The 16985-nt window shown below is 38.6% G+C and overlaps 3 protein-coding genes across 3 annotated transcripts; 2 read left to right on the forward strand and 1 right to left on the reverse strand.

Moving 5' to 3' along the window:
* Window positions 1–2280: 2280 nt before the first annotated feature.
* Window positions 2281–3505, forward strand: LOC145113480 (uncharacterized). Its single transcript, XM_079049561.1, has 2 exons — window positions 2281–2737; window positions 3012–3505. The coding sequence occupies exons 1-2, from the start codon at window positions 2281–2283 to the stop codon at window positions 3503–3505; spliced, it is 951 nt and encodes a 316-aa protein (XP_078905687.1).
* Window positions 3506–5540: 2035 nt separating this feature from the next.
* Window positions 5541–7156, forward strand: LOC145116469 (uncharacterized). Its single transcript, XM_079052813.1, has 3 exons — window positions 5541–5638; window positions 6404–6635; window positions 6716–7156. The coding sequence occupies exons 1-3, from the start codon at window positions 5544–5546 to the stop codon at window positions 6995–6997; spliced, it is 609 nt and encodes a 202-aa protein (XP_078908939.1). The 5' UTR covers window positions 5541–5543; the 3' UTR covers window positions 6998–7156.
* Window positions 7157–8707: 1551 nt separating this feature from the next.
* Window positions 8708–9405, reverse strand: LOC145113481 (uncharacterized). The gene is made up of 2 exons (XM_079049562.1): window positions 8790–9405; window positions 8708–8715 (listed from the first exon to the last, which is right to left on the reverse strand). The coding sequence occupies exons 1-2, from the start codon at window positions 9403–9405 to the stop codon at window positions 8708–8710; spliced, it is 624 nt and encodes a 207-aa protein (XP_078905688.1).
* Between the last annotated feature and the right edge of the window lie 7580 nt (window positions 9406–16985).

A 16985-nucleotide genomic window follows, 5' to 3' on the forward strand; every position in this document is an offset into this window, starting at 1 on the left:
TTCTTCGCCGGCTGAGGAGGAAGTTCGACATGGTGGAGTAGTGGGGGTGAGGCTTCAGAATCTTTATCTCAACCTCCAGGGTTCCAGCGTGAGAAGCTACATGAGAATTTTAATCTTAACGCCTCGGCATCGAGATCCTCTGGTTCACATGTTTCTTCTATGTTGTTAAAGAAGAAAGTTCTGATGGGTGTAGAAGATATCGAGGATGTCTTAAAACAATACTTTGAAATGGGTGATCTTCTTGGGTATGACATGAAATCTCATAAGGATAAGGTTTCTAAAATCTTGTCTAGCATTGGTGTGGTACAAGTGGATAGATGAATTGCCTATCTTTGAATATTTATGGTACCTAAACGTCTCTAAAAAGAAGTTGGATTCATTCATTGTGTATCCAGAATGGGGTGTCATTTCTAAGGTTACAGGAGACTAGAATGACAAAATTTGATTTGTTCAAAGTTAGTAGTATGTGGGGTAATCATTGTTTTGATTTTGCGTGTAATTATGCTCGGGGTCTCTCAGGGGGGTATTCTTTCTGTTTGGGACCCTAATGTGTTTGTGAAAAGCAGTGTTCATTGTACGGATAATGTGGTTATATTTGGAGGAGTTTGGGTTCCTTTTAGTTTTCCTTGTTACATGGTTAATATTTATGCTCCTCAAGGTGTCCGGGAGAAATTTGACTTGTGGCAATATCTTAAGGATTTTAAAAGGAGGAATGGGGGAATTACGTGTTTTTTGGAGATTTTAATGTTGTTAGGGAGGTGACTGAAAGAATGGGGTCAGTTTTTTTTTGTCCTATTACGGCTTCTACTTTTAATGATTTTATTGATGATATAGGTCTCATAGATGTGCCTATGATTGGGAAGCGGTTCACTAGAATCGATGCTATTGGTTCCAAGTTAAGTAAGTTGGATAGGTTTCTGGTGGATGAAGCTTTTTATGATAGATTTGACCACCTTCAAGTTTCGGTTCTTGATAGAAGGTGGTCTGATCATTGCCCTATTTTCTTGCATGTGTCTTTGGTGGATTATGGTCCTTCATCATTTAAATTCTTCAACTCTTGGTTAGAGCTTGATGGGTTTAATGATATGGTGAAAGATGTTGTCAAGGAGTTCGTGGTTGACAGGTCTTGGAGTAAGTTTGTTGTGTTCAAAAATAAACTTAAATTCTTGAAAGACAGGATAAAAAAATGAATTGCGGGTTATAAGGAGGAATCTAGAGTTTCTAGTAACCGTCTCTTATCTAGATTGGTTGATATTGATAACAACTTCGATGATGGTGGCTCGTGTGATGATTTGGCTCGGGAGAGAAGGGCTATTCTCAGTGATCTGGCTTCCTTGGAAAAGTCTCGGTCTCTTGATTCAGCCCAAAAAGCTCGATTTAAATGGGCTATCGAGGGGGACGAGAAGTCAGCTTTTTTTCATTCCATGTTGAAGCAACGAAGACGTCAGAGACTTATTAGAGGCATCTCTATTGACGAGGAGTGCGTTGCGGACCCCCCTCTAGTTAAAAAAACCTTTTATGATTTTTATGCTTCTAAATTCCAACCTTTTAAGGGAGTTTCGATGGGTCGTAAGAGTGATAGATTCAGATCTCCTGATCCGGGCACGGCTAATTCTCTAGATTCAGTGTTCTCTAGTGAAGAGATCAAGAGTGCGGTCTGGGATTGTGGGCTGGACCGGGCGCCGGGTCCAGATGGATTCTCTTTCCGGTTTCTTAGGAATTTTTGGGAGATTTTGGGTGATGATGTTGTGGCTTTTGTGCAGGAATTTTGTGTCAATCCTAGATTTCCCATTGGGTGTAATTCTTCTCTTATTACATTGATTCCTAAGATTGACAACCCTATTCGTATCAACGATTATCGGCCTCTTAGTCTCAATGGCATGCAGTTTAAGATAATTGCTAAACTGTTGGCTAATAGGTTAGCACCGGTCCTGCATGATGTTATTGGGTTGGAGCAATCTGCTTTTCTCAACTCCAGGCAAATTCTAGATGGTCATCTTCTTGTGAATGAGATGGTTCGGTGGTTCAAGCACAAGAAGAAGAAATTGATGATTTTTAAAGTTGACTTTGAAAAAGCGTATGATTCTGTTAGTTGGGATTATATTGACAGGATTATGATGTTTCTTGGTTTTGGGGAAAGATGGAGGGCTTGGATTAGGGGGGATGTTTTCTAATGCTCGTTCCTCAGTACTTTTGAATGGTTGCCCTACGGATGAGTTTCAGTTGTTTAGAGGGTTGAGACAAGATGACCCTTTGTCACCGTTTCTCTTCATTATTGCTATGGAGGGCCTTCATATTGCTATGGAGGATGCGGTGTCGGAATGTGTGTTTAGGGGGGCCCAACTTGAGTCACATGATTTAGCTATCTCTCATTTGTTTTATGCAGATGATGTTATTTTTCTGGGAGAGTGGAATGAGAATAATGTCCGAAATTTTATTCAGGTGTTGAGATGTTTTTATTTAGTCTCGGGTCTAAATCTCAACCTTTCTAAATCTAGTCTATATGGCGTGGGGGTTGGTAGGTCTGAAATCACCAATCTCGCTTCTTTTACAGGCTGCTCGGCTGGATCTTTTCCGTTTGTGTATCTTGGTGTTCTGGTTGGCGAATCTATGGTGCGTGTTAAAGGATGGCAAATAATTATAGATCGCTTCCAGAAGAGATTGGCGTCTTGGAAAGCTAGATTGTTATCTATTGGTGGTCGTTTAACTCTTGTTAAGTCAGTCCTAGGTAGCCTTGGTATTTATTACTTATCTATTTTTAGGCCTCCTGTTGCTGTCTTGCATGCTTTGGAGAATATGAGGGCTTGTTTTTTTTTTGGGTATGGAAGAGGGTCAAAAATGTATTCATTGGGTTAAGTGGAATTTGGCGTTAAACTCTTTTGACCATGTGGTTTGGGTATTGGTAGTTTAGATGCTTTTAACCTGAGTCTTTTATATAAATGGAAATGGAGATTCTTTAATGAGCCTGAAGCCTTATGGGTGAAAGTTTTAAAGTTTTTTTTATGGTGAAGGGGGAGGTTTTTCTGGGGGCTTGAGAATACAAAGTGGTGGTGGTGTTTGGCAAAATATTGTTGGGTCTATTAATTATCTTCACGATAGTGGTTTACTGCCTTCGAATGCCATGGCTAGAGTGACCGGGAATGGAGCTGCTATTCGGTTTTGGCACGATGTGTGGTGCTTGGATGTTCCTATTATGGTTCAATTCGGAAGATTGTTTGCACTAGCTTCTAATCAAAATTCTTTAGTTAGAGACTATTGGTCTCCGACAGGTTGGGTTTTTGCTTGGCGTCGTGATATTAGAGGAGGGGTTGAACAAGAGCAGCTTGCGAGTTTGATGTCTTTGTTGGATGGCTTTCATCTTGGCACGGAGTCAGACAAATGGGTTTGGAATCTTGATAATTCGGGGTGCTTTTCGGTTAAATCGACTAGGAATTGGATCGATGATTCGAGACTTTCGTCGGGTTCCTTGCCCACTCAATGGAATCGCTCATTTGGAGTTTATTGATGGATAGGCTCCCTGTAAGGTCAAAGTTGGTGGAGAGAGGGGTGGATCTTGACTCGGTTTGTGTCCATTGTGTCACGATGCTACTGAAGACGTGTTGCACTTGTTTATTCAGTGCACAATTGCAACTCAAATTTGGAGGCGGGTTAGTCTTTTGCTTGATTTGGATATTCCTGTTTTTATCACTGTGAGAGACATGATGGACTGGATTGATGCGAGGCCTAATGTTAGGCAACAACGACCTATTGTTGACTCGGTATTTTCTGTGGTCATTTGGGTGCTTTGGACGTTCCGTAATGGTATTTTGTTTAGTAGTAATAAGCCTACAAAAGATAGGATTTTTTACTCGATTGTTGATATTTCGTTTCGTTGGTTCTCGTCTCGTAACTCTAAGGCTAGGATTAATTGGAGTTTGTGGCTTCAAAATCCTACTCAATCTTAATGGTCTATATTTCTAGCGTCTTGCTAGTTTTGTTTTAATATATTTGTTTGATGTCGTTCTAAAAAAACAATATGTAGTAAAGATATATAATTATAAACATACATATAAAAAGTGAATCTCTTCGGCGTTAGAAGAAGACATTTGTGATTTACTGGGTTTGAAACGTCTCCAGAATGTAAGTTGTAGTAGTTCGAAACGATCTCCGAAATAAGTGAACTTGAAATTGAACTCCGAAACGGAATTTATAGGTTAGGGGGACCACAAACCGGATCAGGTCGGATCTTATATTGGATCGGTTTGGGTCTTATAATCGTTACCATTTTCCTACAAACAGGTTTGTTTGAAACCTATTACTTTCAAATGTTATCCGTTGACATATTATACTCTCAAGTTGGATGCCAGAAGATCATACTTTTTTAGCTTCAAAATAAGCTATTTGGAGAAAATTATAAAAAGAACTCTATTACTTTCGCATATGAACTTCATAACAATCTTGGGTTTTTCCAATCACAAGTGTAACTTGCAAAAGTCAAAAGTCAAAAAAAAATCATAGGCCAAATAGATTTTCGTAGGTGTTGAACTGCAAAAATAATTTTAAAAACAAATCACAAGCCTCTTGCATTTTTGCAAGTGGTGGTGACTTGCTAAAATCTAAAATAAATAAATAAGTCTCCGGCAAACTTAGCACGATGGCCTGCGAAAATTATTTTTATTATGATAATTTTTTCCTGGTTTTTTGTTATATTTTGAATGAAATAAAAAAAATATTATGGTTGTTTTCTCTATAATGATTTACTAATTACTCATAGTTAATTACTGAATATGGTATACTCTTCAAAAGAAGAAGAAAAAAAAAGCATTTGGCAGTAAGAACTAAGAAGTGACTATCTCAATTGAGAAGTCATCGGTGGTTCAAGCTAGGGCGGACCCAAAGGAAGTTAAGAAGGTGCCTATGAACAGGCCATTCTTCCCTAGGGGCCCAAAATTTTTATCCACTTCAAAGGCGTCTCGTTAGATTAATCAATGTTCGCGACTTTACATATTCGGAAAGTGGAAAGCATGAATTTGGTTTGAGTTTATTGATGACCAATACGTGTGAAATTAATGGGAATGATTTGTATCCTTCGTGAGTGACTAAGTGGTAATTTTTTTATTATTTTATAAATTATAAGTTTTAGATCTACTTTTAATAAACTGTATAGGGCCTCCGTAATCTTGGGAGCCGACCCTGGTTCAAGCTCTCTATAAACATAGATTGTTATTGGGTATAGGTTAGTTGTCTTTTTAAAAAGAAAAAAAAAGTATACTCGTTAGGAAATAAATTCTCTAACATGTTTAACGTAAGTAATTCATTGTGTATTTAAATGAGTTGTATTTATTTTTATATCTTATCTACTTTTTTTTAAACACCCCTTAAATCAATGTAAACGTGAATGTTACTTTCCAAAAACGGTTTTATGAAGAAAGAGGCGATTTTCTCACGAAGACAGTGGACCAACGATGTTATCGTGGGTCCGTACGGCAGCATATCCCGGACCCCGTTGAAAAGAAGAAAACTATAAATATAAAAAAGGCACAATCCTACGACATCCATCCGCCATGGCTTCAAAAGCGAGGAAGTGGGCAACAATCATTTCTTTCACTGCTTCCAGAATATTCTTTTTCTTCATCTTCTTCCAAATTCCTCTTTTCAGGTATCAATTTTATCGCTTCTTTGTTAAATCCATATGCTGACATTTTAATCTGCAACTTGTTCATCGAAAACCGTTGATTGAGACGTTAATTTTGACCTAATTATCTTTATGCATTCGACATTCGTGCTTCGACATCAGAAGCTTTTGCATTTTGATATTCATGCAGCAGTCTGATTTTTAATTACTTTTTTTACGAAAACGGTTCTCTCGATTAGGTTTTTTTTCCTACATTGAAGTGATTTAATGGCAATGCGGAAAGAAAAATCTGTTCACGCTGTTATGATCACAGTTTACATTCGCAAATCGTTAATTGAATGATTAAATTTGTCCTAATTATTATTATCTTATCCGCAATCTGTTTTTAGTTACTTCATTTACAGTTTCTGCGCAAAATCAATTCTTCCTCGTTGATCTTCCCACTTTTTCTACAACGAAGTGATTTAACAGCAATGCTTACAGATCAGATGCTAACAGTTTTATCGCATTTTTTTAATTCATGTGTTAACAGTTTACATCTGCATTTACTTCCTAAATTTGACCTAGTCATCATTACATCATGCGCCAATCTGTTTTAAATTACTTCACTTTACAGTTTCTGTGGAAAACCAGTTCTTTCTTCAGCTCCTGTTCATCTTCCAACAGAAATTACGTTTTTTTTTTCTACAATAAAGTGATTCAATGGCAATGTGTAAAGAAAGATGAAGAAAATTTGGGATTTTTCAAGAAACAGTTATTGATACATATATAATTGTAATATTTATGCAGATTCCCATGTAGAATTGGAACATGCATGACACCAATGGAGCTAACATCTTCTCATTTACTTGCAAGTGAAGTAATTCCTTCAGGGGTAGTGACAGCTGTCCTTTACCCTGGAGCCATTGCAAAAGCTCTTTTCAATGATAAACCTATTCCAAAATACAATGCCTTATTAGACTCATACAAGTTAAAAAATCTCAAGCAAAACCCTTCAGTTACTGATCTTCAACATATCGAGGTTTGTTTTTTTTAATAAATTTACGTCATAATTTGGTAATAATAAATTTAAAAAATGACGAGAAATCCATTTTTTGTTAGGTTTTAGCAGGGAGTTATTTGGCAATTGCTGGTGCGATGATAGGGTTGTATAGATCAAGGAGGTTGGGGTTTTTTGGTATGATTTTGTTAATTTGGGGACTTTCTAAAGAACCCCATTTCTACAAAAGACATGAAGTTTTCAAAAATTACAAAAATGCCATTTCGGTTTACTCCCCGACAATGTCTATCACGGTCGTTTCGGCGTTCCTTTCTATAAGAAATGATGTTAGGAAGATTGTTTCTTATTTCAAGTGGAGTTTTTCAAAGTCTAAATACAAATGAAGCTTTCGAAAAATCATGTATTTTCTTCTTTTCTTATTTAGTCCAAATTGGTTCATATGTTAGAATTTCTTTCTCATTGATGGTTCATGGAATGCTTATATGTTTCCTTTCTAGTTACATTTTTTATGTTATATGTTTGAGATGTGGTCAATAAATAAAACTTGCATTAACTATGTTTCGGATGAATGAGTTGAAATTATTTGCATTATTCTATTTAATTTATCATCCATAAACCATAATGACTTTTAGCGTGTTTAACTATGCCATTTTGAACATGTGCAACTCTTCGTGCCAACCCTTTTTTTTGGCAAAAAAAAAACAATAAAAAAAAAAATCAAACTGTATCAATCGTGATTAATGAAATGAGAGAGAATGTCTTTTTGATGCCATTGTAGAAATCAACGAAACATATATTCTATGTGGATAACAAAACATATATTTTATGTGAATGAATTAATTTATTAAGTGTACTGCATCATCCGAAAAATCTCGATGGTCATCGGCGGCAATGGTTTGCTCCGAAGGGAGTATCCAATCGTCACAACTATGTTCGTCACCAACCTACCTGATGGAACTCGAAAGGAGACTGTTAAGAAGATATTTTCAAGATATGGGAGTATATCAGATATTTACATGGCGACAAAGAAAGATTCAAACAAGAAAAACTTTGCTTTTGTCAGATTCAAAGGGGTGCAGGACAAGATGCAATTGGAGGCTTCCCTGCAAGGACTGAAATGTATGGGTTCAGTGCTGGAGATTAATGTAGCAAAGTTTGAAAGGAAAGCAGTCTCGGCAAGCCCAGGCTGGCTCAGAACATCGAAGGTAACAAGAAAAAATTGCACCATAATGCTTTGGGCTCGTTCCGGGATGGCAGATCTTTTGTTGCGGTATTATCTAGGAGTGACGGTCGACCTCCCCCTCCTCCACCCCCGGAGTTAACTAAGGTGTTGTTTGTTTTTCCGAAGTGAAACTGTCTGAAGTCTGCGGACCACTTCTGCAACCCTCTGCAGCAGAAGAGGTGGACCAAAGTGTTGCAGACTGTAATGAGAAGCATGTTTGTTTTTTTAACTTCTGCAGACTGCTATAAATATTAAAAAATTTAAAATAAAGTAATTTAATAAACCGAAAATAGTTTTTTAATACCAAAATTTTAATAATTGTAGTCTTAAAACATTGAAATAAAATTCAAACAACAAAATTAGTCTTACAATAACATTTTTAAATAAAATTCATACAATCAAACTTTAATAATTTCCATTCCATATTTTGCATCAATTGTTCGGCAATTTCATCCCGTAATTGGGTCATATATTCACGGTCCGCTGCAGTACCATGTGTTGGAATCTCATCTGCATCATTATCAACGACTGCATTGTTATTCCGAACCGAGACATTTTGTTCATCATATCGTACAAAATACTCATCATGTAGTCCCTCTCTTCTTATAAAATTATGAAGCGCAAAACATGCTAGGGTAATGTTTCGTTGTGTAACCAACGAGAATGGTGTCATCCTCTTCAATATAGGGAATCGTGCTTTCAAGACACCAAAAGCACGCTCAATGACATTCCGAAGTTTTGCGTGTGTATGGTTAAATTTTTCTTTATTCGTTAATGCACGTATTCGACGGAAATCTCCAAGCCAATACCTCACATTACGGTACGGTGCCATAAAACCTCGAATGTTTGCATAGGCGGCATCACAAAGATATTATTTATCTGTAAAAAAAACAAAAAAAAAGTCATTTATTTTTCAAACTAAGATAAAACTATTTAAATAACCATAAATTTACCTGATGGTGGAAGCGGGAATGGTGCATGTGGATTTGCTAATGCTTCTGATAAAATTCTAGAATCGTGTGCTATCCCTTCCCAACCGGCCACAACAAACGTAAACATCATGTTGAAGTCACATATTACCAATACGTTTTGGTAACAATCGCATTTTCCCCTACTTCTATATAAATCTCGTTTGTTTGAAGGGACAACAACATGTATCAAAGTGCCATCGAGTGCACCAACTGCTCCCTTGAACACCCGTCGTAGCCTCCTATTATGTCCCGGAATGTTTGGATTCGGATTAAAAGAAGTTGGTACTATAATGTCATGTGCGAAAAGCAACATTTTGTCCAACACTTCATGAAAAGAAGTTGGATTCGGATTAAAAGAAGTTGGTACTATAATGTCATGTGCGAAAAGCAACATTTTGTCCAACACTTCAAGAAAAAACTTATGAATTGTTTGCTTTGAGTGTTGAAATCTCCACTTGATAATCACATAACGTTGGTTATGACCGATCATCATCAAAAACATAGCCATCTTCTCCTCAACCGACACATGTTTGTTATCCTTTAACGCGTAGTTTACTCTAAAATGAGCACATAGCCGGACAAATGATTCAAGGGACATGTGTAGCACTTCAAGACATTGTAGAGGATTACGGTGAAGTAACTCTAATGTAAATTCATGTCCCGTCATTTCCGAATCGTTGTCCCGCACTCGTTTGACACCCCTCTTCCAAAAGTAGCGGAAGTACAAGTACATTAGAATTATGAGTAGTATCTTTTTGACGTGATCCATTAGGAACCTATTAATCAACACAAGTACCAAATAAAAAAACATAAAACTGAAGTACCAAATAACATAACCAAATAACCAAAATACATAACCACATAGTTCAAGTACCAAATAACATTCAAGTACCAAATAACCACATACTGCAAATAACATTCAAGTACCAAATAACCAAAAAACATAACCACATAGTTCTAACACATGCAATTAAAACCTAAACAATTCAAATATGTAAACTTAACGGACAATCTTTCTATCCTTCAATACTCCTAAACTTATAGTTGTCATCTCGATCCATCCTCTTAATATATGTGGATCATTAGGCAAATTTACCCACATCTCTCTCATATTCATGGTCCCTCCAAAAATATGATAAGAAGCAAATCGTAGAGGGTCTACTAGGCCTAACTCGAGTAACTCTAGCTTCTCTAAACATTGGGGAATTGTTGGCCCTTGAGTCAAATGTCGTAGAGCTTTCTGCATCTCCAATGTTAAATCATCAGCAGTAATAGAAGCTTTAGGGGAGGCACTAGAAGGTGGCTCAAGTGAGGCACTAGCAGCTCGAGGTCTAGGAGTTGAGGGTTTAGCTCTTTTGTTGGGTTACCAGAAGGTGAAGCAGCAGAAGGTGAAGCAGCAGTAGTATGATTGGAAAAGAAATCATCATCATCTATGTTAACAGAAGGGGTGTCCATAAGCTGTAGTGGTGCGACATGGAAAGAAGATGATCCATGTCCCGATGGTGTTTGGGATGTGGCATAGCTGAGATTACCAGAGGCACTATTTCCATCAAAGAGTTCTGCACAAAGCTCTGGAAACAACAATGGGACAGTTTTCAAAGAAGCGGCTTTCGGATGTCCCTAAACCCAATCAATGTAACAAAAGTAGTATAAGAATAAATGGCAATTATATAAACAAAATACATATTAATATGTGTGTGTGTGTGTGTGTATATATATATATATATATATATATATACCTTTTTAAAGTCCTCCCACTCCTCATTTGTTAAGTTAAAAGTGTTTGTTTGAGGATTGTAAAGGTTGTCAGTTTTGTTTTTCAAATATAACCATCCCGTGTATTTGGCTTTAAGGTTGTCATAAGCGTTTTTCAATTGTCTTTGACTCAAATCCACACCAAACTTTTCCTTAATGGATGTTCCTAATTTGTTCCATGAGTGTTTGTGCAAACTCAAACCTTTTCTACCCACAGTTTGTACTTCTTCAATACAAGTGTTCAATAAGAATTTTGTTTGCTCATTGGTCCATGTATGTTTATCTACCATTGCTAATAAAAAACATATGGAATACATACTTTAGCAAACATAACCTTATACCAACAACTTTCAGCATACCAACAACTTGTATGGATTAAAATAACCAATTTCAGCAAAGATTATTCATATTTCAGCAACAATTATGACACTTCAACAACATTTTATGACATTTGAACAATATTTCATGACATTTCAGCAACAATTTGTGACAATTCAGCAACCATTTGTGACATTTCAGCAACAATTTGTGACAATTCAGCAACCATTTGTGACATTTCATCAACAATTTATAACAATTCAGCAACAATTTGTGACAATTCAGCAACAATTTATGACAATTCATCAACAATTTTATGATATTTCATCAATATTTCATGACAATTAAGCAACAATATCTGACTTTTAAGCACAAATTGAAGACATTGCAGCAAGAACTTTATCATTTATCAAGATAGAAACAACATCATCAACTATTTGATAATATTAGCATCAAGATTAAGCAAGAACAAAGATTCAACAACAAAAATCAAAAAATTAATATCAAGCATGAACAATGAAGTAATTCCACCAACAAAATCGGAATGTTGAATAACCCCAAGCAGATGCGCTGCCTTCAGCAGCAAAAAACGAAAAAAAAAAAACCATACCTGCGATGAGGGACTGCTGGAAGGGGTCTGCGACGGTGGTGGCTGCACTGGGAGGAGGAGATTGGTCGACGGGAGGTGGGAGAAAGAGAGGCGCAGCGCGATCGAATTCTTGGAACGAGAAGCTGTGGAGAACGAGAAGCTTTTGGCCGCTTTTTTTTAGGTTTAGGTTGGTTTGAAGAGGTTAGAAGTAATTTTCAAGTGTTGTCCCAAGAAGAGGACGGGAAGAGGTTTTTAACTTCGAAGTCTGCGAAAAAACAAATAGTTGCGGAATAGAAAGTGTTGCGTGTGTGCTGCGCCGCGCAGCACAAAGAGGTTTGAAAAGGTTTTTAATAAAAAAACAAACACCACCTAAAAAACCTATCACCCTTGTGGATGATTCGTTCTGGGCGCATTGGATTCGCAGTCCGTTTACTTTAATTGGAGTCGTACACAGCCTAGAATAACTAAGGAACCTGCCAACGGGGATAAGGCTGGGGCAGTCCTTTGCCTATGGAATGAAATACATGGGGGGGGACTATCGGTCGGGATTCGATTCCGAAATGATGGCGATGTCAAAGAATTCCTTATGAATGAGAACTATTGGGGGAAATGGTTCAGTGAACTTAAAGTTGGAAATTCCTACGACGAGTTGTCTGGGAGGATTGCATGGTTGAAGATTATTGGCCTGCCCCTACACATGTGGAGCGAAGGAAACTTTGCTCGAATTGTTGGGACGGTTGGTAAGATTTTAAGTCCAACGGAGATTCTAATTTGTCTGCAAGATGTTTTGTGTGGGAAGATTTGTGTCCTTACGGAACGAAAGACGAAAATCAATGAAGAGGTAGCAGTGGAATCAAATAAGAATATACTATGGGTGGGAATTAACGAAGTTGATTTTGACTGATCTCCTTTTCCATCGGGTCACTGGTCAATGGACGATCGTGATGGGAAGAATGGATATTGTGATATGGAGAACTCGGTGGAGATGGATGATTCAAACCCTGAGGGAGACGAAGATGGTATTTCAGAGACAACTAACTCGTCAAGAAGGGAACCTACTGATGAAGGTTTGTTCGGTGACGAGTTGGAAGAAGGAGAATTCTTTATGATGGTAATATTGGGGCTGAAAAGAAGGTTGTATCGGAGTTGATGGTTGTGGAGTGTGAGCCCTCGTCGGAAACCAGGTCTCAGGTGGGTGAAACGCCGGTAACAGAAGCCCATCTGTCGGGGTGGACCCAATTCATGGGGAACTTCAACCGTCTCCTAGGATTAAATGCCAACAGGTGAATAGAGACTCTGACCATAGTGTTGACTGCTCAACTGATGTCGCGACTTCTGAGGTAAATAAGGTGAATAATCTTGGTTCAAATTCGCACTTAGTAAAATCTGGGTGTTTTGGGCCATTTAAAAGTGGGCCGGTAAACAATGGTGGTAGGAAACTTCCTAAATCGTTTGGGCCTCTACTTGGAAATATGGATGATTTGGATCTGGATGTTGAATTTCTAGCTGATGGGTCTAATAGGAAGAAGACGCGACGCTCCTCTCCTCCTCGGTTAGATTTGAATTGCAACCCCAGCAGCTCATTTGCTTCTGATCACGTTCCGGATGGTGACGATGATGGTTCAGCTTCGAACCACACCACTCATCCCTAGGGTCCGAATACGCATCCTCATCGGCCTGTCGATATCACCAAGACTGCCCTCAGTGTGGAGATTGGTAAATTGGTCGATGTAGACATTGAAATTGGGAATGAAGTCTTAGAGGAGGTAATGGGTATGGATGGTGGGAACAATATTCCCCAATGAATATGCTCTCTTTGAATGTAAGAGGAATTGGTGAAGCCCCAAAGCAAAGGTGGGTTAGGAGATTATGCTCAGAGCACAGGGTCTCGGTGATGTGCCTCTAGGAATCCCAATGGGGTTTGGCCTCTTCACCCCAATTAAATATTTGGAACTGCTGGATAAACAACAGCTTTGGTTTTGAATTAATTGTAGCAACTGGGAGATCCGAAGGGTTGATTACAATTTGGGACGATGGGGCTTTCAGAGTATCAGATACAATAAAAACAATGCATTTTTTGATTGTTTTTGGTCGATGGGTGGGCATAAACATCGACCTTGCCATTGTAAATGTTTATGCGCCACACTCCCCGGTGTAAAAGAGAAGAATTTGGAGAAATCTAGCTCAAATCAAATCTAGTACAATGGCGATTTGGATCCTTGCTGGAGATTTTAACGCGGTTTGTAGAAGGGAGGAGCGGGTTAATTCCAGATTTTGTCATGTTTCTGCTGATGACTTCAATGAATTTATTCTCTCATGTGCTCTACACGATTTAAGAATGAGGGGATACAAGTTCACATATTTTAGACCTGAAGATGGTGGTAAGATGAGCAAATTGGACATATTTCTAGTATGTGATAACTTTATGGATTCCTTTCCGGGATCCTCGGTAACGGTCCTCGCTAGGGTATTATCGGATCATAGCCCCATTTGTGTTGAAAACATCCTGTGAGGACTTTGGTCCAAGACCATTCAGATTTTTCAATTCATGGATGTCAAGGGTGAGTTTTCATGATGTGGTGCTGGAGGCATGGAAGAATTTCAAAGGCCATGGGTGTGCTGATGCTTTCCTGGCTACTAAGCTTCGATTCTTAAAGAAGGAGATTAAGAGATGGTGGGAAATTGGTCTCGCTTCAGAAACTAAGGAGTTGGAAGAATGCAGGAATAAGATATCATAGCTAGATATTGCAGCGGAATCTAGAGCGTTGTTGCTCCATGAGTTGGGTAATCGGTCCAGCTGTGTCCGTAGGATTGCAGATTTCTAGTATGTGATAATTTTATGGATTCCTTTCCGGTATCCTCGGTAACGGTCCTCGCTAGGGTATTATCATATCATAGCCCCATTTGTGTTGAAAACATCATGTGAGGACTTTGGTCCAAGACCATTCAGATTTTTCAATTCATGGATGTCAAGGGTGAGTTTTCATGATGTGGTGTTGGAGGCATGGAAGAATTTCAAAGGCCATGGGTGTGCTGATGCTTTCCTGGCTGCTAAGCTTCGATTCTTAAAGAAGAAAATTAAGAGATGGCGGGAAATTGGCCTCGCTTCAGAAACTAAGGAGTTGGAAGAGTGTAGGAATAAGATATCATGGATAGATATTGCAGCGGAATCTAGAGCGTTGTTGCCCCATGAGTTAGGTAATGGGTCCAGCTATGTCCGTAGGATTGCAGATCTCGAAAGGGTGGCGGCAATGGACTTGAAGCAAAAGGCGCAAGTGAAATGGATGGCTGACGGGGATGAAAACACCTCCTTCTTCCATGGTTATGTGAATAACCAAAACAGGAGGAATAAAATACACAGGCTGGTGATTAATGGTCAATTGGTTTCGAGTCCTGACGCCATTAAAAGTGAGATTTTCCAGTATTTTTTGGGGAAATTTGAAGAAAAATGGAAGAGTTTGCCAAAAATTAGAAGCAACATATTCAAAAAACTTTCACCAGAGACGAGCTCCTCCCTTGAGTTACCTTTCTCTGTTGAGGAAATCAGGAATGCAATATGGTGTTGTGGATCGAAAAAGGCCCCGGGACCGGACGGATTCTCCTTCAAATTCTTTAAAACTTACTGGAATATGCTAAAGTGTGATATTATGAGATTTGTTAGATCATTTGAACAGAGGGGGAACTTTTCGATGGGATGTAATTTGTCATTTATCTCCCTTGCCGCCAAGATAAAGGATCCATTCTCTTTAAACGACTACAGACCAATAAGTCTTATTGGAGCTTTATATAAGATTGTTGCTAAAACATTGGCGATCCGGGTGAGAAAATATATTGGTATGTGCATTGATGATGTGCAATCGGCTTTTGTGTAAGGAAGAAACATTCTTGAGGGTCCATTGATAATAAATGAGGTGTGCTCCTGGGCGACAAAAAGTTACAGGAAAGTATTACTATTCAAGGCGTATTTCAACAAGGCGTTTGACTCCGTGAATTGGGAGTATATTAACTCGGTTATGAAACAGATGAACTTCAGTTTAAAATGGAGAAGATGGATATATGGATGCCTTACGTCGGCAAGGGCGTCGGTATTGGTCAATGGCAGCCCAACGGCAGAATTCCCTTTGTCTAAAGGGGTGAGGCAAGGAGATCCATTATCTCCTTTCCTCTTCATAATGACGATGGAAGGTCTTAATGTTATGATAAAAGCGGCCAGAGAAAAAGGGATATCCGACGGGATCCGCATTCCAAATACTAACATCTCTCTTTCTCATCTATTTTACGTAGATGATGCTTTATTTAGTGGAGATTGGTCAACGAAAAATGTCTCCAACCTTGCTAGAATACTTCGGTGTTTCCATGTTCTGTCAGGGTTAAAGGTGAACTTCAACAAGTCAAGGGTCTTTGGTGTTGGAGTTGAATTTGAAGAGGTGTGTGATTGGGCTAGACCATTGGGATGCGCCCCATCTTCTCTTCCTTTTACTTACCTTGGAGTCCCAGTTGGTGAGAATATGAAGAAGCCGATCATTGATAAATTCCATTCTAAACTCTCCTTGCGGAAGGCTGAGACATTGAGTTTTAGTGGGAGGATGACTTTGGTGAAGTCTGTACTCGAAAATCTTCTAACTTTTTACCTCTCATTATTTCCAGCCCCCACTGGAATCATTGAAGAGCTTGAAAAGATCCAAAGGCAGTTTCTATGGAGGAGTGGCTCGGAAAAGGCAACTGTGTATTGGGTTGCATGAGATAAACTAAAAGCTCCTAAGGATGTAGGCGGGGCAGGCTTGGTTTCTCTAAGGAATCTAAACCTGGCCCTACTTGCCAAATGGTAGTGGAAGTTCAAATCAAGCCCTCAATCTCTCTGGGCCCGAATTATATGTGGTTTCCATAACCCTACAAACTGACCTTGGTATTGCTTTGCAAAACATAATAGGGGTGGGGTATGGTCAAGTATTGACAAAGCTAAGAATGGATTTTGGAAGTTGAATATAGATGTGAAGGAGATAATAAATACGAATGATGGGGGGGATTAACGTGGAGATCCGACTATGTGGTGAATGGGAATTTTTGCGTGGCGGGGTTGCGGAGTAGACTTGACAGAGCATCTCATCCGGTTTGTGATGGTGAGTTTTGGTGGTTGAATTTGGTTCCTAAAAAGGTGGTGAGTTTTATATGGCGTGCAAAACAGGGAAGGATCCTATCAGCAGAGGCGTTATATAGGAGGAACATTCATGTCCCATCCCCAATGTGCGGGTTATGTGCAGACATAGAGGAATCAGTTGCCCACATTCTCATCTCCTGCAGTCTAGCGAAGGATATTATATGTAACACCCATAAAAAATATGCCAAATTTAAACTTTTTAAAACATTTAAAAACCAATAGTTATTACAATTTTGTTTTCAAAATAGTCTATATCGGAGTCTCCCAGAAACAAAGTCATAAAAGGTGAGGAGTTGTACGATCACGTCTTTGCCTTGCCGCGATCCCCTGATGTACCTGAAACAATAAACTGAAACTG

Source organism: Lactuca virosa, chromosome 5, assembly GCF_052849685.1.
Source record: "Lactuca virosa cultivar CGN04683 chromosome 5, Lactuca_virosa_CGN04683_v6, whole genome shotgun sequence".
Classification (NCBI taxonomy): domain Eukaryota; kingdom Viridiplantae; phylum Streptophyta; class Magnoliopsida; order Asterales; family Asteraceae; genus Lactuca; species Lactuca virosa.

Coding starts and splice junctions, on each gene's coding strand:
- LOC145113480 (XM_079049561.1), top strand. CDS start 2,281: ATGGAGGGCCTTCATATTGCTATGGAGGATGCGGTGTCGGAATGTGTG. Junction 2,738..3,011: donor GTCAGTCCTAGGTAGCCTTG/GTATTTATTACT, acceptor TTTATGGTGAAG/GGGGAGGTTTTTCTGGGGGC.
- LOC145116469 (XM_079052813.1), top strand. CDS start 5,544: ATGGCTTCAAAAGCGAGGAAGTGGGCAACAATCATTTCTTTCACTGCT. Junction 5,639..6,403: donor TTCCAAATTCCTCTTTTCAG/GTATCAATTTTA, acceptor ATATTTATGCAG/ATTCCCATGTAGAATTGGAA. Junction 6,636..6,715: donor CTGATCTTCAACATATCGAG/GTTTGTTTTTTT, acceptor ATTTTTTGTTAG/GTTTTAGCAGGGAGTTATTT.
- LOC145113481 (XM_079049562.1), bottom strand. CDS start 9,405: ATGTCCCTTGAATCATTTGTCCGGCTATGTGCTCATTTTAGAGTAAAC.